This window comes from Salvelinus alpinus, chromosome 24 (assembly GCF_045679555.1).
Source record: "Salvelinus alpinus chromosome 24, SLU_Salpinus.1, whole genome shotgun sequence".
NCBI classification, from domain to species: Eukaryota; Metazoa; Chordata; class Actinopteri; order Salmoniformes; family Salmonidae; genus Salvelinus; species Salvelinus alpinus.
Window position 1 is genome coordinate 26,261,698 of NC_092109.1, and position 16,354 is coordinate 26,278,051.

Below are 16,354 nucleotides of genomic sequence, written 5' to 3' on the forward strand. Positions count from 1 at the left end.
CAAACTAAAGTAATGCATCTGGTTTCTTACTGTCCCATAGTTTTGTAACAGGGATGTTTTCCATTGGGGACTGGGCACTTTCTATTAGTAATTATTAATTAAACAGTATGGTACGTTGCAGTTTTTTGGGGCTAATCAATGTGTCCACGAAGGCCTTTTCATCGACCACACAAAGAGACAATCTGGAAAGAAGCACTTGTTTATGACCTCCGATAATTATAATAAATGACCATATAATTTTTTTTGTCCCTAAATCTTCTTAGAATTGGTCATTGACATAGACCACACACTGTGGAAAAATCAAAATTTATAGAATTGGCTGGCCAGTACTGAATTATAAAATAGTCTTCTCTGCACGTTTCAGACCAGAGTCACATGACTTGACATCATTCCTTGTGTAAGCTCTCTAAAGGCGAATCAGAGCCAAGAGGCATGATTTGATCTCCCCCAAAATGTGTCCTCCCTCGGAACGTCTTGGAATTGTCTAAAACGCAGAGATGTATAGCAGACATTTAATCCAGTGAGGTGGAGTAGCCATCGGCCTCAGATATAATCAAGACACACAGTTCAATCTAAAATAAACAACAATGACAACCATGGGGATACAATTATCTATTTACGTTTACAGGGCCCTCAAAAGTAAAAGTAGAAAGTGGCAAGTATATCAAATCAAATGTTATTGGTCGGTAAACATATTTAGCAGATGTTACTGCGGGTGTAGCGAAATGCTTGTGTTCCTAGCTTCAACAGTGCAGTATTATCAACAGTGCAGTATTAACAATTCACAACAATAAAGATGAATTCAAAAGTAAAATAATGGAATTAAGAAATATATACATATTAGAACGAGCAATGTCGAAGTGGCATTGACTAGAATACTGTAGAATACAGTATATACATATGGGATGAGTAAAACATTGTGTCAGTGGAGGAAAATGTATATTTAAAAAAATATATATATATATTATAACTAAAATATAGTTGTTGCATAAGTATTCAGCCCCTTTGTTTAGGAAAGCCTAAATTAGTTCAGCTATAAAATTTGGCTTAACAAATCACATAATAAGGGTTGACATGGTTTTTGAATGAATAATACTTCCAACCCCCATACATACAACATCTGCAAGGTCCCTCAGTCAAGTATTGAATTTCAAGCACAGATTCAACTACAAAGACCAGGTATGTTTTAGAAAGCCTCATAAAGGACAATGATTGGTAGATGGGTAAAAATAACAAATCAGATATTGAATATCTCTATAAGCATGGTCAAGTTAATAATTATGCTGTGGATGATGTATTAACAACATTGTAGTGACTCCACAATAATGACCTAAATGGCAGTGAAGAAATTATACAAATATACAGAATAAAAATATTCAAAAAAACATCTTGTATGCAACAAGGCACTAAAGTAAAACTGCAAAAAAACACAGAAAATGAATAAACTTTTTGGCCTGAATTCAATGCCTTATGTTTGTGGCAAATTCAACACAACACAATACTGATTAACTGCCTCCATATTTTCAAGCATGGTGGTCGCTGCATCATGGGTATGGCTATCCTAGACATCTGCAAATACTGAGGAGTTTTTCCAGAATAAAAAGAAACGGGATGGAGCTAAGCACAGGCAAAATCCTAGAGGAAAATTTGCTTCAGTCTGCTTTACACCAGAGACTGGGAGAGGAATTCACCTTTCAGCAGGACAATAACCTACAACACAAGGCCAAATCTACACTGAAGTTGCTTACCTACAAGACAGTGGATGTTCCTGAGTGGCCAATATACAGTTTTGACTTAAATCTGCTTGAAAATCTATGGCAAGACTTGAAAATTGCGGTCTAGCCATGATCTTGACAGAGCTTGAAGAATCTTTTAAAGAATAATGGACCAATATTGCACAATTCAGGTGTGAAAAGCTCTTATAGACTTACCCAAGAAGACTCACAGCTATAATTGATGCCAAAGGTGTTTCTAACATGCATTGACTAAGGAAGCTGAATACTTATGCAACAACTATTGTTTAGTTATTTAACTTTTATTCATCTTTAAAAAATGTTAGACTTTTTCTTCCTCTTTGACATTACAGAGTATTTTGTGTAGATTGTTGACAAAAAAGTACAATTAAATACATTTTAATCACACTTTGTAATACAATAAAATGTGAAGAAATCCAAGGGGTCTGGATAATTTTGCAATGCACTGTATGTGGTGGTGCCAAATAGCTATCTTAAGATCACGAGCGTCTGCTAAATGACTCAAATGTAAAGTTTTCCATTAGGTCGTATATGCTACATAGATTTCTTATAAGTAGAGTTCTATTTCCAGTAAAATCCAACAGATGGCCTATCTTTCCAGAGAAAGAAGAGGGAAGACATTTGGATGATTCATTTTGATTATGTTTTGGACATGATTTGATTGCAGAGACTAGACTCTTATGATTCAGCATACTAAAGTAACATACCATAAGTTCCCCAAAAAGTAAAAATTATGCGCAGGTGTTTTTGGGTTGGTTCTTCTTGGTCCACCGAAACAGAACCATCTGTATGGGTCATGGTTGTTTTTCCTCGTAACTCATTGAATCACTTCCCATGCAGACTCCACTCTCTCCGTTAAGGGCAGCACAGTGTTCCCTAGACAGTGGAACCACATCTGCAAGCCATTAACCCAGTTCGTTTGTCCACGTTGCTGGAATTCTCGTTTTCTGACTTTGGGCCCAGACAGCCTAGTGGACACACTAAGAATTATTCAAAGACTGCCACTTATGGACAGCAAAATCAACTAAAGAATAAATAAAAAGTTTTGATAAGAAACCTTTGTCACCAGTAGAAAATGAGGCAGCAGGCATAGTGGTGATCCTATTATGGCCTCCTCCTCTTCCTCACATTCACCCCAATACAGCTTATTTGTTTAACCCCTCAAGTCTTCTATCCAGGCACAATTTACTAATTTATATCCCCTTTACAATCTCAGTCAAATTACCAATTCTTCACTTTCACATCCACCATCACCAAGCATTTGAAACCAGGTTGCCACTTCTACACTGCAGACAAATAAACATCCAGACAGACAAGTTCAATGTTATTTTCTTTCATAGGCAGCAGGTTTCCATTACTCAACTTAAGAGTCTAGAACTGAATCTGGGCAGCACACACATATACACACACCACAGGCTACGTGGCATTCTGCACGTAGGCTGCCAAATACTTGTAGGCCCATACACAGCATCCAGGAGGAGGAGCCTCTCACACTGTACTGCCCTGGCCCACAACTACACTGGAGCTTCTGGTTTCACTCCCACCCCATAATGATCAGTACTTTTCAACCTCATAAAGTCTGGCATCTGAAATGCATGGGAGGAGGTAGTCTGTGACTCCAAGTGCATGAACCCTGGACTTCTGAATGTTTGAACTTCGCACATACCAACCGCATAATGTAATGATGTCTAATTCATTTATCTTCTTTCCCCGGAAAATCATCAGTGTGCATTGTCTGGGAAACATGAAAGCAGATATGGAAAGAAATGTACAGGATGTAGTAAAAGTAGGAATGACAGAGATGTGAGGGGGGAGAGTCATATAAAAGAGAAAGCCAGGTCGGAATGATAACACAAGCATTTTCTCCTATACCCGCAATAACATCTGCTAAATATGTGTATGTGACCAGTAAAATTTGATTTGATAACAGCTTGGACTAAAAATATTGGCCTAATTCAAAGCAAATGTCTTTGAGGTGATCATAATGAAGTCACAACAACTCACTTCACCAATGCATATGAAAAACACATTGGCACCATCTATTGGGCGTATAATCTATTGCAGTAAACCAGCAAAACGGTGCTGTGGTGGCCTTTCAGTTTTGAAGTTAGTGGGCAAGGTGCGAATTACAGGGAAACCAGGGGGAGCTCAGCTTCACTGAATGAGAAGTTAGCTCCCATAAATGCTCATCTAAATAATGCTAATTTAACCATTCTCTATTTGTTAAAAATGTAGTGTTAAATATGTTTTACAGTGGTAAATAAAAACAAACACCTCCATCTATCTGTCATGGTTTAAACCATTTATTTCTATGTGGAGGCACTGTCCACTCAGTAGTGCTGGATTTCAGCCTCAGCTGAGCCCCTGTCCGCATAGATTTTCCTTTGTATGTTCTAATTTTGCCATTTGTTTGCTATGGCTCCTTGATAAAAATAGCCTTTATTCCAACACTAGATTTATCCATTGATTTATCATTGTTTGCTTTTGTCAGCCAGCTGTTTAGAGCGCTCATTGCATTGTTTTTCAGGTACACGCAGGTACTGGTGTTCTCCGTGCCCAGAAGTACAGTGAACAAAAATATAAACACAACATGCAAGAAATTCTAAGATTTTACTGAGTTACAGTTCATAAAAGGAAATCAGTCAATTGAAATACATTCCTTAGGCCCTAATCTATGGATTTCACATGCCTGGGAATACAGATATGCATCTGTTGGTCACAGACACCTTAAAAAAAAGGTAGGGGCGTAGATCAGAAAACCAGTCAGTATCTGGTGTGACCACCATTTGCCTAACGCAGCACGACACATCTCCTTCACATAGAGTTGATCAGGCTGTTGATTGTGGCCTGTGGAATGTTGTCCCACTCCTCTTCAAACGCTGTGTGAAGTATCTTGATATTGTTGGGAACTGGAACATGCTGTCGTATACATAGATTCAGAGCATCCCAAACGTACTCAATGGGTGACGTCTGGTGAGTATGCACAGTATCTATGTGCATTCAAATTGCCATTGATAAAATGTAGTTGTGTTCGTTGTTCGTAGCTTATGCCTGCCCATACCATAACCCCACCTCCATCATGGGGCACTCTGTTCACAACGTTGACATCAGCAAACCGCTCGCCCACACGACGCCATACAGTACACACTGTCTGCCATTTGTCTGGTACAGGTGCACTAGTGTAATGATCATGCTGTTTAATCAGCTTCTTGATTTACCACACCTGTCAAGGTTGATGGATTATATTGGCAAAGAGAAATGCTCACTAACAGGGAGGTAAACAAATTTGTGCACACAATTTGAGAAATAATCTTTCAGTGCGTATGGAAAATGTCTGGGATCTTTTATTTCAGCTCATGAAACATGGGACCAACACTTTTACATGTGTTTATATTTTTGTTCAGTATAGTAGACCATTTATTTAGCTTTATAATTTTTTAACAATAGTTGTTTTCTTCCCTGGATCAGCCGATGATGGGCAACAATATCACTAGACAACTAGCTTACAGCTAGACACCAATGCACATCCAATCCATCCAACATGTAGGCTGGCTACACGATAATGACAGTAGACCTATAAAGTGATTATTTCGGTCAGATTATTTTGGATTTGTGTGCCCGTGTGAAATGTTTCCATGGTGAAACATAATGAAATGTTATGAAGGCATAGTTATTACACTTACAGTGCATTTTCCGAGATCTCCAAGATCCATGATTTGTACAGGGTTTAAGTTCAACGTTCTAAGTCAATTGTTAATATGGTTAATAATGACAAATAACACTGTCATAAATGTCAATAACGTATGGAAAGAAAGGTATTGTTTTGTCACGATCTGTGAAGACTCCAGGCATTAACTCATGAATTATGGACAACTCATGAACTAGGGTGTAAAACATGTTTTGATTCGACTCATGTATTATATTGAATGTAGTCTACCCGTTCTGCATGTATTCATGTGTAAAATTGCCTCGGCAGAGGGTAGGCTACCGGCAGTGGTGTTGGCCTGGTGGAGGGTAAACGCAAGTAAACGCAGTTATCCAAACCTTTTCCAAAAAATTCACTGTAAAGGGAGTTTTTTTTGTTTTACCGCGACAAGCAGTTTACCCACCAATTTTTTTAGCACTACATCACTGGCTACCGGTAGGCCTATTTGAAGGCATGCTAATACACATTGTAGCCTAGTGTAGTAAGTTGACCGTGTGTGTTAGGGTGAACAAATTGACCAAAAAATGTAAATTTGTCAGCAAGAAGCATCAATTAATCTAGGCCTAATCAATGACCATAGCTGAATGTCATTAGGAACACTTCTTGGTGTTCTGTAACAGATGTCTATTTCCATTCATCAAATGGCACGAGTAGACATGCAGTTTGGATCCAGGAATTATTTTGGAGTGGACGAACAGACAGGTAGCCTACTTTTTGAAGTGATTTGTTTGACAATCAGATGAAAATATTATGACAGGTTGTGTTCATGACACATTAAAAGGTAATAAATGTTTACCGTTTAAATTACATCTTTATTAATAGGCCCATACAACCATTTCTAGAGCCCCCAGAATGTCATGGTGTAATTCACACTCGCACTTGTGGAAGAATAGACAGTACCATATTTACTCAGAAGTTGCAGGTACCAAACAGAGTGGAGAGTATCTTGGTGGACATTTCACAAAGCATTTGTATTTTAAGAGACCTACAAAACATTATTTGTGTGTCTCCAACTCACTATGAATGTAGTCTACCTTGTATGGTGGGTGGTTAGAATCTGTATGTGCAGATTACATTCATGTGATGTGTCCAAAGTAGTGTTCTCCTCTTACCCTTGGCTTGCAGTCAAGAGGCCCATCCAAGCAACTCCATCAACTTATCAATTTTGAGATGACACTCCATGACACAATGTTAAAAGACATGTAGCTTTAATCGTCATAGGTTGTCTTGCAAACAGTGCCTTCTCACTCACCCTAAAACAAATCCAGTGAATTTGCACATACAGCACTGTACAGCTACTATTTTAACACAGCCTTTCCCTTCAACCAAAACGACCAGAGGAGCCTGTTTATCAGAAACTGTCCAGGTAGGAGATAGCACATTTCCCTCCCTTTCAATGGTATGTCTGGGATTGAATCAACAATGAATGCATCTATGTGCTGCGAGTCCAGGGCATAGATGTCATAGACAGGCTATCCTTTATATAAAAATAAAAAAAATCGATGGCCAAAGAGGAAAACACTGAAATTGAGATGGCCAACGATGGCGGTAAAACGACAACATACTCCAAGGTAGTTTAGATTATTATGCGTGTTTCTTTAGTAGTTGGGTGCACCTTGTTTTCATAGGTTAAAGCACATGACGTAATTGAAGAGGTCTGCCGAAAGAAGGTGTAAACAAGCATCCACTTAATTTGTCTGCAGCCTGTGACAGTACTTATTCATTCATATTATAACTTCTGCAAGATTCGTAAATGCCGCTTTCAATGTCAGGTCAGAGAGAAAACCTGTTTTCACATCAGAATACGGAATTCTCTGCCTGGAGAACCTAAACTCCATCAGTATCAACAGTCTGGAGGTTTAGAGACTCTGGTGAAAGTTTGTCGTTTGTGTAGTCCAGGAATGTGACGAGGGCTGATGTGCGATGAGTGTGCCTCCCTAGCAGAGTCTCCAGCCAGTTTGAGGATTTCATTGACTAAGTACTCCAGCACGCCAGCCAAAAACACGGAAGCTCTACACCCGACCTGTTCGGCGTACTTCCCAGCCCGCAAAAGTCTGTGAATTCTTCCGATTGGGAATACAAGTCCAGTACGGACAGAGAGATTATTTTCTTTTGCTTTGCTCTTCCCTTTCATACTTTTTAGCCCAAGAATCAGAATGTGTGAAAAAACCATACAATGAGTAGAGACGCAGTCCAAGCCTGCACTCCACATAAATAATATGCGCATGCGTTCGTTGCACGTGACAGGCAACTTCCTCCTTCTTCGTCTTCCTTTTCTTCTTCTTCTTCTTTGGTATCATGGCGTTCGCACATTTGTTTGTGCATCACGCCACCTACCGTGCGATAGTGTGTGGTCGATCACGTTATCTTTTGTGATACAAAAATAAAAAGGAAAGGGGAAAAAAGACTCCACCAACTCACCCTACACTTAGATACCACTATTTCATACACAAATAACAAACAAAAATACCACATTCCACTACTTTGACCCTAACTGATCTTACACCTCTTTCGTTCTACACACCTAACTCTTCTGCAGGAAAACCTTGTACACCCAAGTACTTTTCTGCAGCTGCCACCACAACATCTATTTTCTGTGATTTCAAATTAAATTGATTTATAAAGCCCTTTTTACATCAGTAGATGTCACAAAGTGCTTATACAGAAACCCAGCCTAAAACCCCAAACAGCAAGCAATGCAGATGTAGAAGCACGGTGGCTAGGATTTATCTTCCATTTCTGAGGTACAACTGATAAACATGTCAATGAATGTTAAGAAGAAAACCTTACTGAAGCACCAATTCGCATCAGTCTGTATTGGTGTAACAGTATAACTTTAGACCGTCCCCTCGCCCCGATACGGGCGCGAACCAGGGACCTTCTGCACACATCAACAACAGTCACCCACGAAGCATCGTTACCCATCGCTCCACAAAAGCCCCAGAGCAAGGGGAAACACTACTTCTAGGTTTCAAAGCAAGTGACGTAACTGATTGAAACGCTATTAGCGCGTACCCTCTAACTAGCTAGCCATTTCACATCCGTTACACTGGCCTAGGCCTACTACTTACCCTTGACCCATCATCCTCTACTCTCTTCACTGCCTCAGCATACGACACCTTCTATTCTACTCTGACCCCGGCAACCTCAACCTGTATCTCTAGCACTGGGCACTTCTGATCCCCAGCAACATGGGCCTCCCCACAATTGACACACACTGTTTTTTCCACCAATACTACACATTCCTTTGTCCCATGCCCTCCTACACATTTCTCACATCTTGGAATCTCCCTCCTACACACTGCACCTTAGTGGATTCGGCACAAAAGCTTTCACAAGATAACTGACATATCCTAACATGACTTTGTCAGGTAAAGACTCTGCTTCAAAACACAAAAGGACAGACAATGTCTTCTCTGTTCCGCCACGCTCGCCACCGCGTCTGTGTCGCACCAAACGGCAGGCGTCACAGATACAGGGAATCTTCCATTTCAGTTGTTCCACCTCAACACTTAACGCCACCCCAGTAATCACACACCGAGTTCCCAGTTCCGAGTTTCCAGTTGTTTTGAATGCGGCACGATTTGCCGAGTTGTGACGTTTCACCACTTACCTTTTACATTTTCAACCAAAAGATAACAATATATATATTTTTTAATTACAAACTTATCAAAGTGGAAAATGTAGATAACCAATTTTGACCATATTGTCAATGTCAAGCAAGCTAGCTAACTTTATTATTAGCTAGCTTATCAAGCTAGCTCAAATGTAATTGGTTGAAGAATTGGTCCGACTTCAAAAGCACTTGAACACAATCATGTCGGCTTTACGACCTTCCACTTTCCACTTTCCACTTTCCAGAAACTTTCCAGTTTCCCACTTCCCAAGAGCACATGCATGCTACGTTCATGTCATGAGTGATCTGAGGAATGACTTGTCTGCTTTGGAGGAACGACTTGGAGTGTTCAAGTGCTGGGGGTAATGCAAGAACCATTCTCACCATTGACAGCTGAAATCACAGCCATGTTTGTTGACATTTTCAGTTGTGCGTGACATCAGAGTTCAGGGTCCAGGGATGATACCTGAGTTTGCTGGTTATAATTACGAGTTGGAGGGGCGTTCATCTGCAATTTTCCCAACAGGAAGGTCATATTTACGAGTTTACAACATGAACGCGGCAGAATGCCCCATAAGGCCATTACCATCTCAACACCAATAAATTAGGTCAACAGTACACACCATTAAATTATTTTGCCGTCTTAGTTAAGAATGTTTATTTTCTGATGCAGTTAATATTTATGCAATAAAAAACATGAATACAGTGTTTCAATCAAATAAAATATTTGTGAAATAAACCATAAAAAGCGGTAGAGAAAAAGGATACAGGTGCAGTACACATTTAAATAAGCACCACATTCAGGAAGTGTGCAGAATCTTCATTTCTATAGTTTTGTTGTATAGTATTTGTTTTTTTCATTATATATATAAAACAATTGATAACTGACTTGAACATCTCACCGAACAATGTTAAGATTGTTTATAATAAACGAGTTACACAATTATAAATAAAAAGGGTTACTAGAACTGTTAGCTGATTCATAGTAGATGTGTATAGAGGAATTCAGCACTAGTTCTCCTTTTTGTTTATTTATACATTTACTTTATCATTTGTAAACGTTTAGATTCAAAAAAATATATATAAAGTCGTCCTTTTCATTCCTTTTGCACAAATAAATGCATAAAAAAATTCCTACAGTATTCCTTGATTTGTTGACATGGAATGAGTAAACAACACATACAAAGTGACAGTAACAATGGCATAACAAAATATCAGATAGAAGAATGCAAATATATATATTTTTTAATGCAAAGAAAACGATATCGCCAGGCACCCCTATTTGGAACAACACCACATTACCTCCAGCGGTTAATTACAACACCCTTAAGTCCTGGTTCCAAAGTGGCATGTGAATTTTGAACATGTGTGTTATGATGGCTCTCTACTGTCATTCAATCGATAACAAGAAAAATGTGGGTTATTCAAGGTCAATTTCTTTAAGTTCTTACAACTAAGAAATCATAATTCATTCACTTCAACATAATCTGGATTAACCTAAGGCATATAGCATAGAGAAAATACTGAAAGAAGCTGCTCTGCCAAAGAAGTTGATTGCCAAGTTATATCAAGGGTTGATTGAAACTCTACCTGATAGTTCAGAACCTATAAGGAAAATTTAAACAGATCTGAAGGAAGAAATTGAGGAGAACTATTGATCACAGATATGTGAAAATGTTCATACCTGTTCCTACAACCTTAGACATACATTATTGCAATTCAAGATAATTCATAAGACTTACTACACTCCGGCTAAAATGTATTATATGAATCTAGAAATGTCCAGCCCCATCCCCCAGCTATTTACCAAAACAGTTGTGGGATGACCGATTTGTTATTGTTTGAACTGCTATTATTTGATTGCCCCTTTAAAGAATGTGATATTTCTGTATGAGACAATTGAGAACCCCAGTTTGATATAATAAAAAGCTACTATGTACTTTTGTATGCTCATAAAGAAATATGGGTATACAGTAATATGTATCAAGCTTAATAAGTGTGTTGGTTTTGTATTTATGCTTTGTTGTTTATATTTTAAACATTACCATAAAATGTTTCCTTATAAATGTAGTTCAATACATATAATGGAAAGTGGAGAACTGCAGGGTTGTGTTGCTGCTGGGTCCTGAGGGTCAAGCGGGCCTCAAATCAGGGGATCTAGAAAGGAATAGAGAAGAAGAGGGTGACGTTAGAAGAGAGTGATGAATGGGTTATGGATGGGTGAAATGCCAACTCGGTGCAGAACTATCAAGTTATTAACTTATACTGAAGTTCAGCCAATTACCTCATTGTCCTGGTCCTGTTGTTGTTGCTCCTGGTTCTGATCCTCCTGCTGGTTATGGTCCTGGTTCTGCTGTTTGGCCTTTGTAGGTCTCTCCCTCCAGGCTTCGAGGCTTAATTGTGGGACAGTGTTGCAGGTGATGAGTCTGTTGTTCCCATTATCAGGGATTCTGAAGGGGTCACGGGGCACGGTCAAAATGCCAGTGTTGTCACAGATGATCCGACCCAGAGAGGCACGACTCAGGCTAGCCCTCTGTGCCGAAGTGAAGACGCCTGGGTTTTCATACCACAGCCTGGGGATCAACAGGCAAGATGAGGATACATGCATGCTCTGACAGATAAAACACACTTGAACAACTCACTACACCACATACAAAAACACACACCTGTCTCCCTGGCGGATCCTCTGGAACTGGGTGGCGATGAGGCAGGCAAAGAGAGGCCCTACGCGGGCCCTGCGTACAAATGGTTCAGCCACGCCCCCCATCCACACGTCAATGTTAGCTGGGGTGCCGTAGAGCTGCAGCAGTCTGCGGGCCAGGTCTCTGTTGTTCAGAACTGCACCCAGCTCAGCCTCGTTCCTAGGCGTTGAGAGCCCACAGAATTTACGCCAAGCATTGTAGCCTAGTTCAGGGAAGAGAAAGAAAATAATGACTGCATGGAACAGATTGGTAGAGATATATTGAGGAAGAGAGAGAGAGATGATTGACATTTTGGAGTTGGTGTTAACATGCCTAAAGCATTAGCTGTAATATGTAAGTAGAACGGTATAGATGTGTTTATCTGTTGTGTCAGTACAGTGGTATGGAGGATAAGGCAGGTGTGTACCAGGCAGGCCATGGTCGCGTCCACGCTGCATGTTGAGGGAGCCCAAGTCCAGAGCCAGGTGTTCTACGAACTGGAAGAGTCTCTCCCTCACAGCGTCCACCAACATGTGATCTTGGGTGTTCAGCTTTGCTGGGCGACCCACCAGACCACGGATCAGAGGGTCGATACCACCTAAAGAAGGACAGAGAGAGAATAGGATGTTTACATTTGTAACCTTTTCCCCATTATATACTGTTATTAATCCAGAGAGTGAATTAGCTTACAACTGGCAAGAGGTCTGCAAAGCATCCATCCCTATGTGTCCCACCACTCACCCTCAAAAACTAGCCTCCAGGGGGTGAAGAAGGCCTTGAACAGGGGCACATTGGGGAACATGGCATTCTCCATGTAGTTGCTGTCCAGGCGGGACAGAATGGGCTGGATGGCCAGATGGGCAAAGCGGTAGGCTGCTGTAGCAAACACGTTGGCAATGCTGGGATCAATCTTCTCGTTGTATCCAGGGTAACGGCCCAGCTGCCGGGCCATGGTGTCTGGGCCCACGATGTGCGGCAGGTAGTCCCGGAACACAAACAACTAGGAGGGTGAGAGTAGATTTATTTTTAGGTGTGTATTTGATAGGGAAGCTGTGTCAATGTGAGAATATTCAAGAATAGTTATTTGTGTGAGAATGAGAAGCAGAGGGAAGGAGAGCGTGTGTTAGAAAGTATGCCCTGGACGTCTCGTGGAGATGATGAACTGACACCATGGGTATTAGTGATATATGTCAGTTTGTGGTACCTGGGTGTAGGCGCCCATGATCTTGCGAGCCTCCTGATAGAGTGTCTCAGCATCCCATTGTGGATTGAGACGACTCAGGGCACGGGCTAGACGGTTGTGCTCACGCATGAACATTGTGTGAATGGATGTTAATGCTATGTTCTCATCCACACGGGCATCACCTGACAAACAGAGACTTACTGGTGAGGCCAAATAGTGATTGAGATGAACATCATACACATTGTGTGTCTGTATCCAGATAACTATTGTACATGAAAGTCAAAGAACGACTCTAGTTTTCTATTTTTGTCATCATTCTGTTCCTTCAACTTTAACCTAAATATATATTGGTCTACTCCTCAGACAAATATACTAAAAAGGCTAACCTGCAATGAAGCAGGGCACCTCTCTGGCATTGGTGTCATTGGTGACTCTGTTGCGGGTGGCACACATGTTCCCCTTCAACTTAGTGAAGGGTAGAAACTCGCGTCCTTTGTCTGTGAAGTTTTTGTTGACACGCAGCAGGCCCCCATTGTTGGTGAGGTCACGGAGGTCACGTGCCAACCCCTCCTCAGAGCCGTACACTTGCCCCAAGTCAAGGAAGGCCGTCAGTGAATTGATCTGCTCCCTCTTCGTGGCCACGCCACCGAAATTGAAAGCAGACTCTCCTGTGCCGCATGCGGGCGCTGATCGGAAGACTGGGATGCAGCTGTCTGGGCCAGTGGGCAAGCGTGGGTCTCTGGGAGGAATCTGGGCATGGAGGAAAAGACATGGTAGGGTGAAGACCTAATAATTAATGGACCATGGTTAGAAAATACCAAGATATACAGGGATGACTGTATACACTCTCAGAAAAAAAGGGTTCCAAAAGGGTTCTTTGGCTGTCCCCATAGGATATTCCTTTTGGGTTCCATGTAGAACCATCTGTAGAAAGGATTCTACATGGAACTGAAAGGGGTTCTATCTGGAACCGAAAGGGTTCTACATGCAACCAAAAAGGGTTTTTCAAAGGGTTCTCCTATGTGGACAGCCGAAGAACTCTTTAAGGTTCTAGACAGCACATTTTTGTCTAAGAGTGTAGTCATAGTGCCTGCTGTAAGTGGCGTGATGTGAGAGCTGTGACTGACCTGGATGGGGAAACAGGGCTCGGAGCGCTCACATTTCTCGTTACAGTCCAGGCCGTTGCTGAAGGAGCGGATGCTGGGAGAGAAGGGCGTGAATGTCAGGTCATGGTCGTTCCACTGGCCAAAGAGGGTGACAAAGTGTGTGAACTCGCTATCGTTCACTATACCAGAGTCATTGGTTGCCAGGATACGGTTAGAGACCTCCCTTACCTGCACAAAGGGAGGGAAGGAAGGACGGAGGGTAGAGGGAGAAGGATGAATACAATTATGTTACTTTATATCTAACTTGTGGCAACATAGTAGCAGTTATTCCAACTATATTTATTGTTGTCATACCAGAGGGAGCACAAAGTTGTTGAAGCTCGTGTTTCGGTCCCAGCCAATGGGTCGAGAGACCCCATCATCATACTGAGCAGGCAGGAAACGAGTGAAGGGGGTGTTTGAGGCTCCAAGACGAGGGAACTTCCTAATAAGCATAAAGAAAATACACATCAGAATTGAGAAACCTCACTTGAGAAATTCAAGGGATATGGCCTCATCTCCTGCGGCCTCCGTAGCCGTAGACATACACTGATTGCTCTTCCCCTTTTATTCCAACCTATACAACGACTGTGCACATTACACAAGGCTATCAAATTGTTGAGTGAAAGTATTAAACCCGCAATGCCCTGGTGCTCTTACAGGTTGTTGCAGACACTGGTGGCTGTGCGGTACTTGTTCATGTTGGGTGTGGTGTGGCAGGAGGGTTTGCTGACACGAGCTGCACAGCCAGTTACCCGGACAATGGTGTCTAGCTGCTCTGGTGTGAGCAGGTCTGAGAAACGAGAGAGCGATAAGGAAGACTTGTAATAAAGAATGTGTACTTATTATGACTGTGTGTGTCTACGTCTGAGTGAATACGTATGGGGAATTTTTCACAAAGTGAATGTGTGAGTATCTGTGACGGTGTGTGCGACTGACCTGTTGCGTTGAGCGAGCGTTTGTGCAGCCTGTGCGTGCTGTGGACTTTCTCATGGATCAGTCTCAGGGTGTTCTCCAGGTAGTCTGCAGACCGTACAGCAGAGCGCGTGTCCCTGGCAGGCTGCTTCAGGAGACGCAGGACATCCGAGGGCCTGGTGGACTGCCCACGCACTCTCTCCAGACTCCTGGAATATGGATAAGCAGATGACAGAATTATGAATAGAAACATGCTCCTATCAGTATACAGGTAGATTTAGTGTACTAATCATTAGAAATTACATTACATGTCTCTTCGACTGACTGAGAAAAGTGTGCTAGCGCTAGTCATTTCATTTGACACAATTTACAAAGACAGAGATTGTCGACTACATCTGAAGAGGTCAACTGTCAGGTTCACTCACTTTTCTCGGGAGTACTTGTATGCTTCATCTACAAGTCTCTTTGCCTCCTCCACTGAACTGTGAATGAAAGGGCCACCCAAACTTTCCTCTGTAGACAGGGCTGGCTGGCTGAACATCAGGCACAATCCCAATGCCAGGAGGGAAGGAAATGGCTTCATCTCTGAAAAAAATGGGGGGATAATCAGATGTCATCCTTTAAATAAACATGCTGCTTCTTAAATGTAATGTGTGCATCTTTTTGCTAATAACTTGTCTTGTTAACTACAGAGACATCTCTAAAGTATTAAAAAAATACAGTTTTTGCACACAATATTAATAACACAATCATGCATGGATCAGAATTACCATGGACAACAGAAAGAATTTGAATAAAACCTGATTATCAGACGAGACAAGAGAAACAGTGTATAAAATTGTTACCTTTGTTTGAACAACTCTTGTTGTGAAGTCTTGTTAAGAGGTCAACTCTTGTCTGAAGATGTATGGTGCTCTCTCTAACTGTTCTATTTATAGTCCATGTTGCAAAGCCCCGCCCTGTTATCTATCATTTCTCAGATGGGGTGACTGACAGTATGTAGTTCCTTCTTACTTCTTCCAAAAAGTCTGCCCTTGCCTTAACCTAATCAACCATTGACTGATAATATTATTTAACCTTTTACTGTAGTGGGCAAAATAAGGGTCACACTGAGTGTTTCTTGGTAGTCTTAAACAAATCTACTTTGAAACAAAAGTATACACCTCACACACATGGTTATGGGCTTTAAAAAAGACGACACCTGTACCATGTCAGATTTCAAATTCCAATATTACACTTTATATACATCACAGAGGACTGAAATATAACAAAACTGTTTGACATAGAAACACTGTTTGCTGAAATGTTTATTAATTATGAAATCGTGACAAATATTAATAACATTCCTCCCATG

General features: G+C 41.2%; 1 protein-coding gene across 1 annotated transcript; it reads right to left on the reverse strand.

Annotated features, from left to right (window-relative positions):
- Window positions 1-9,719: 9,719 nt before the first annotated feature.
- Window positions 9,720-15,907, reverse strand: LOC139552425 (eosinophil peroxidase-like). The gene is made up of 13 exons (XM_071364157.1): window positions 15,846-15,907; window positions 15,426-15,585; window positions 15,025-15,209; window positions 14,746-14,878; window positions 14,401-14,530; window positions 14,068-14,274; window positions 13,327-13,690; window positions 12,962-13,122; window positions 12,499-12,757; window positions 12,185-12,355; window positions 11,743-11,980; window positions 11,361-11,649; window positions 9,720-11,233 (listed from the first exon to the last, which is right to left on the reverse strand). The coding sequence occupies exons 2-13, from the start codon at window positions 15,581-15,583 to the stop codon at window positions 11,225-11,227; spliced, it is 2,304 nt and encodes a 767-aa protein (XP_071220258.1). The 5' UTR covers window positions 15,584-15,585; window positions 15,846-15,907; the 3' UTR covers window positions 9,720-11,224.
- Window positions 15,908-16,354: the final 447 nt, after the last annotated feature.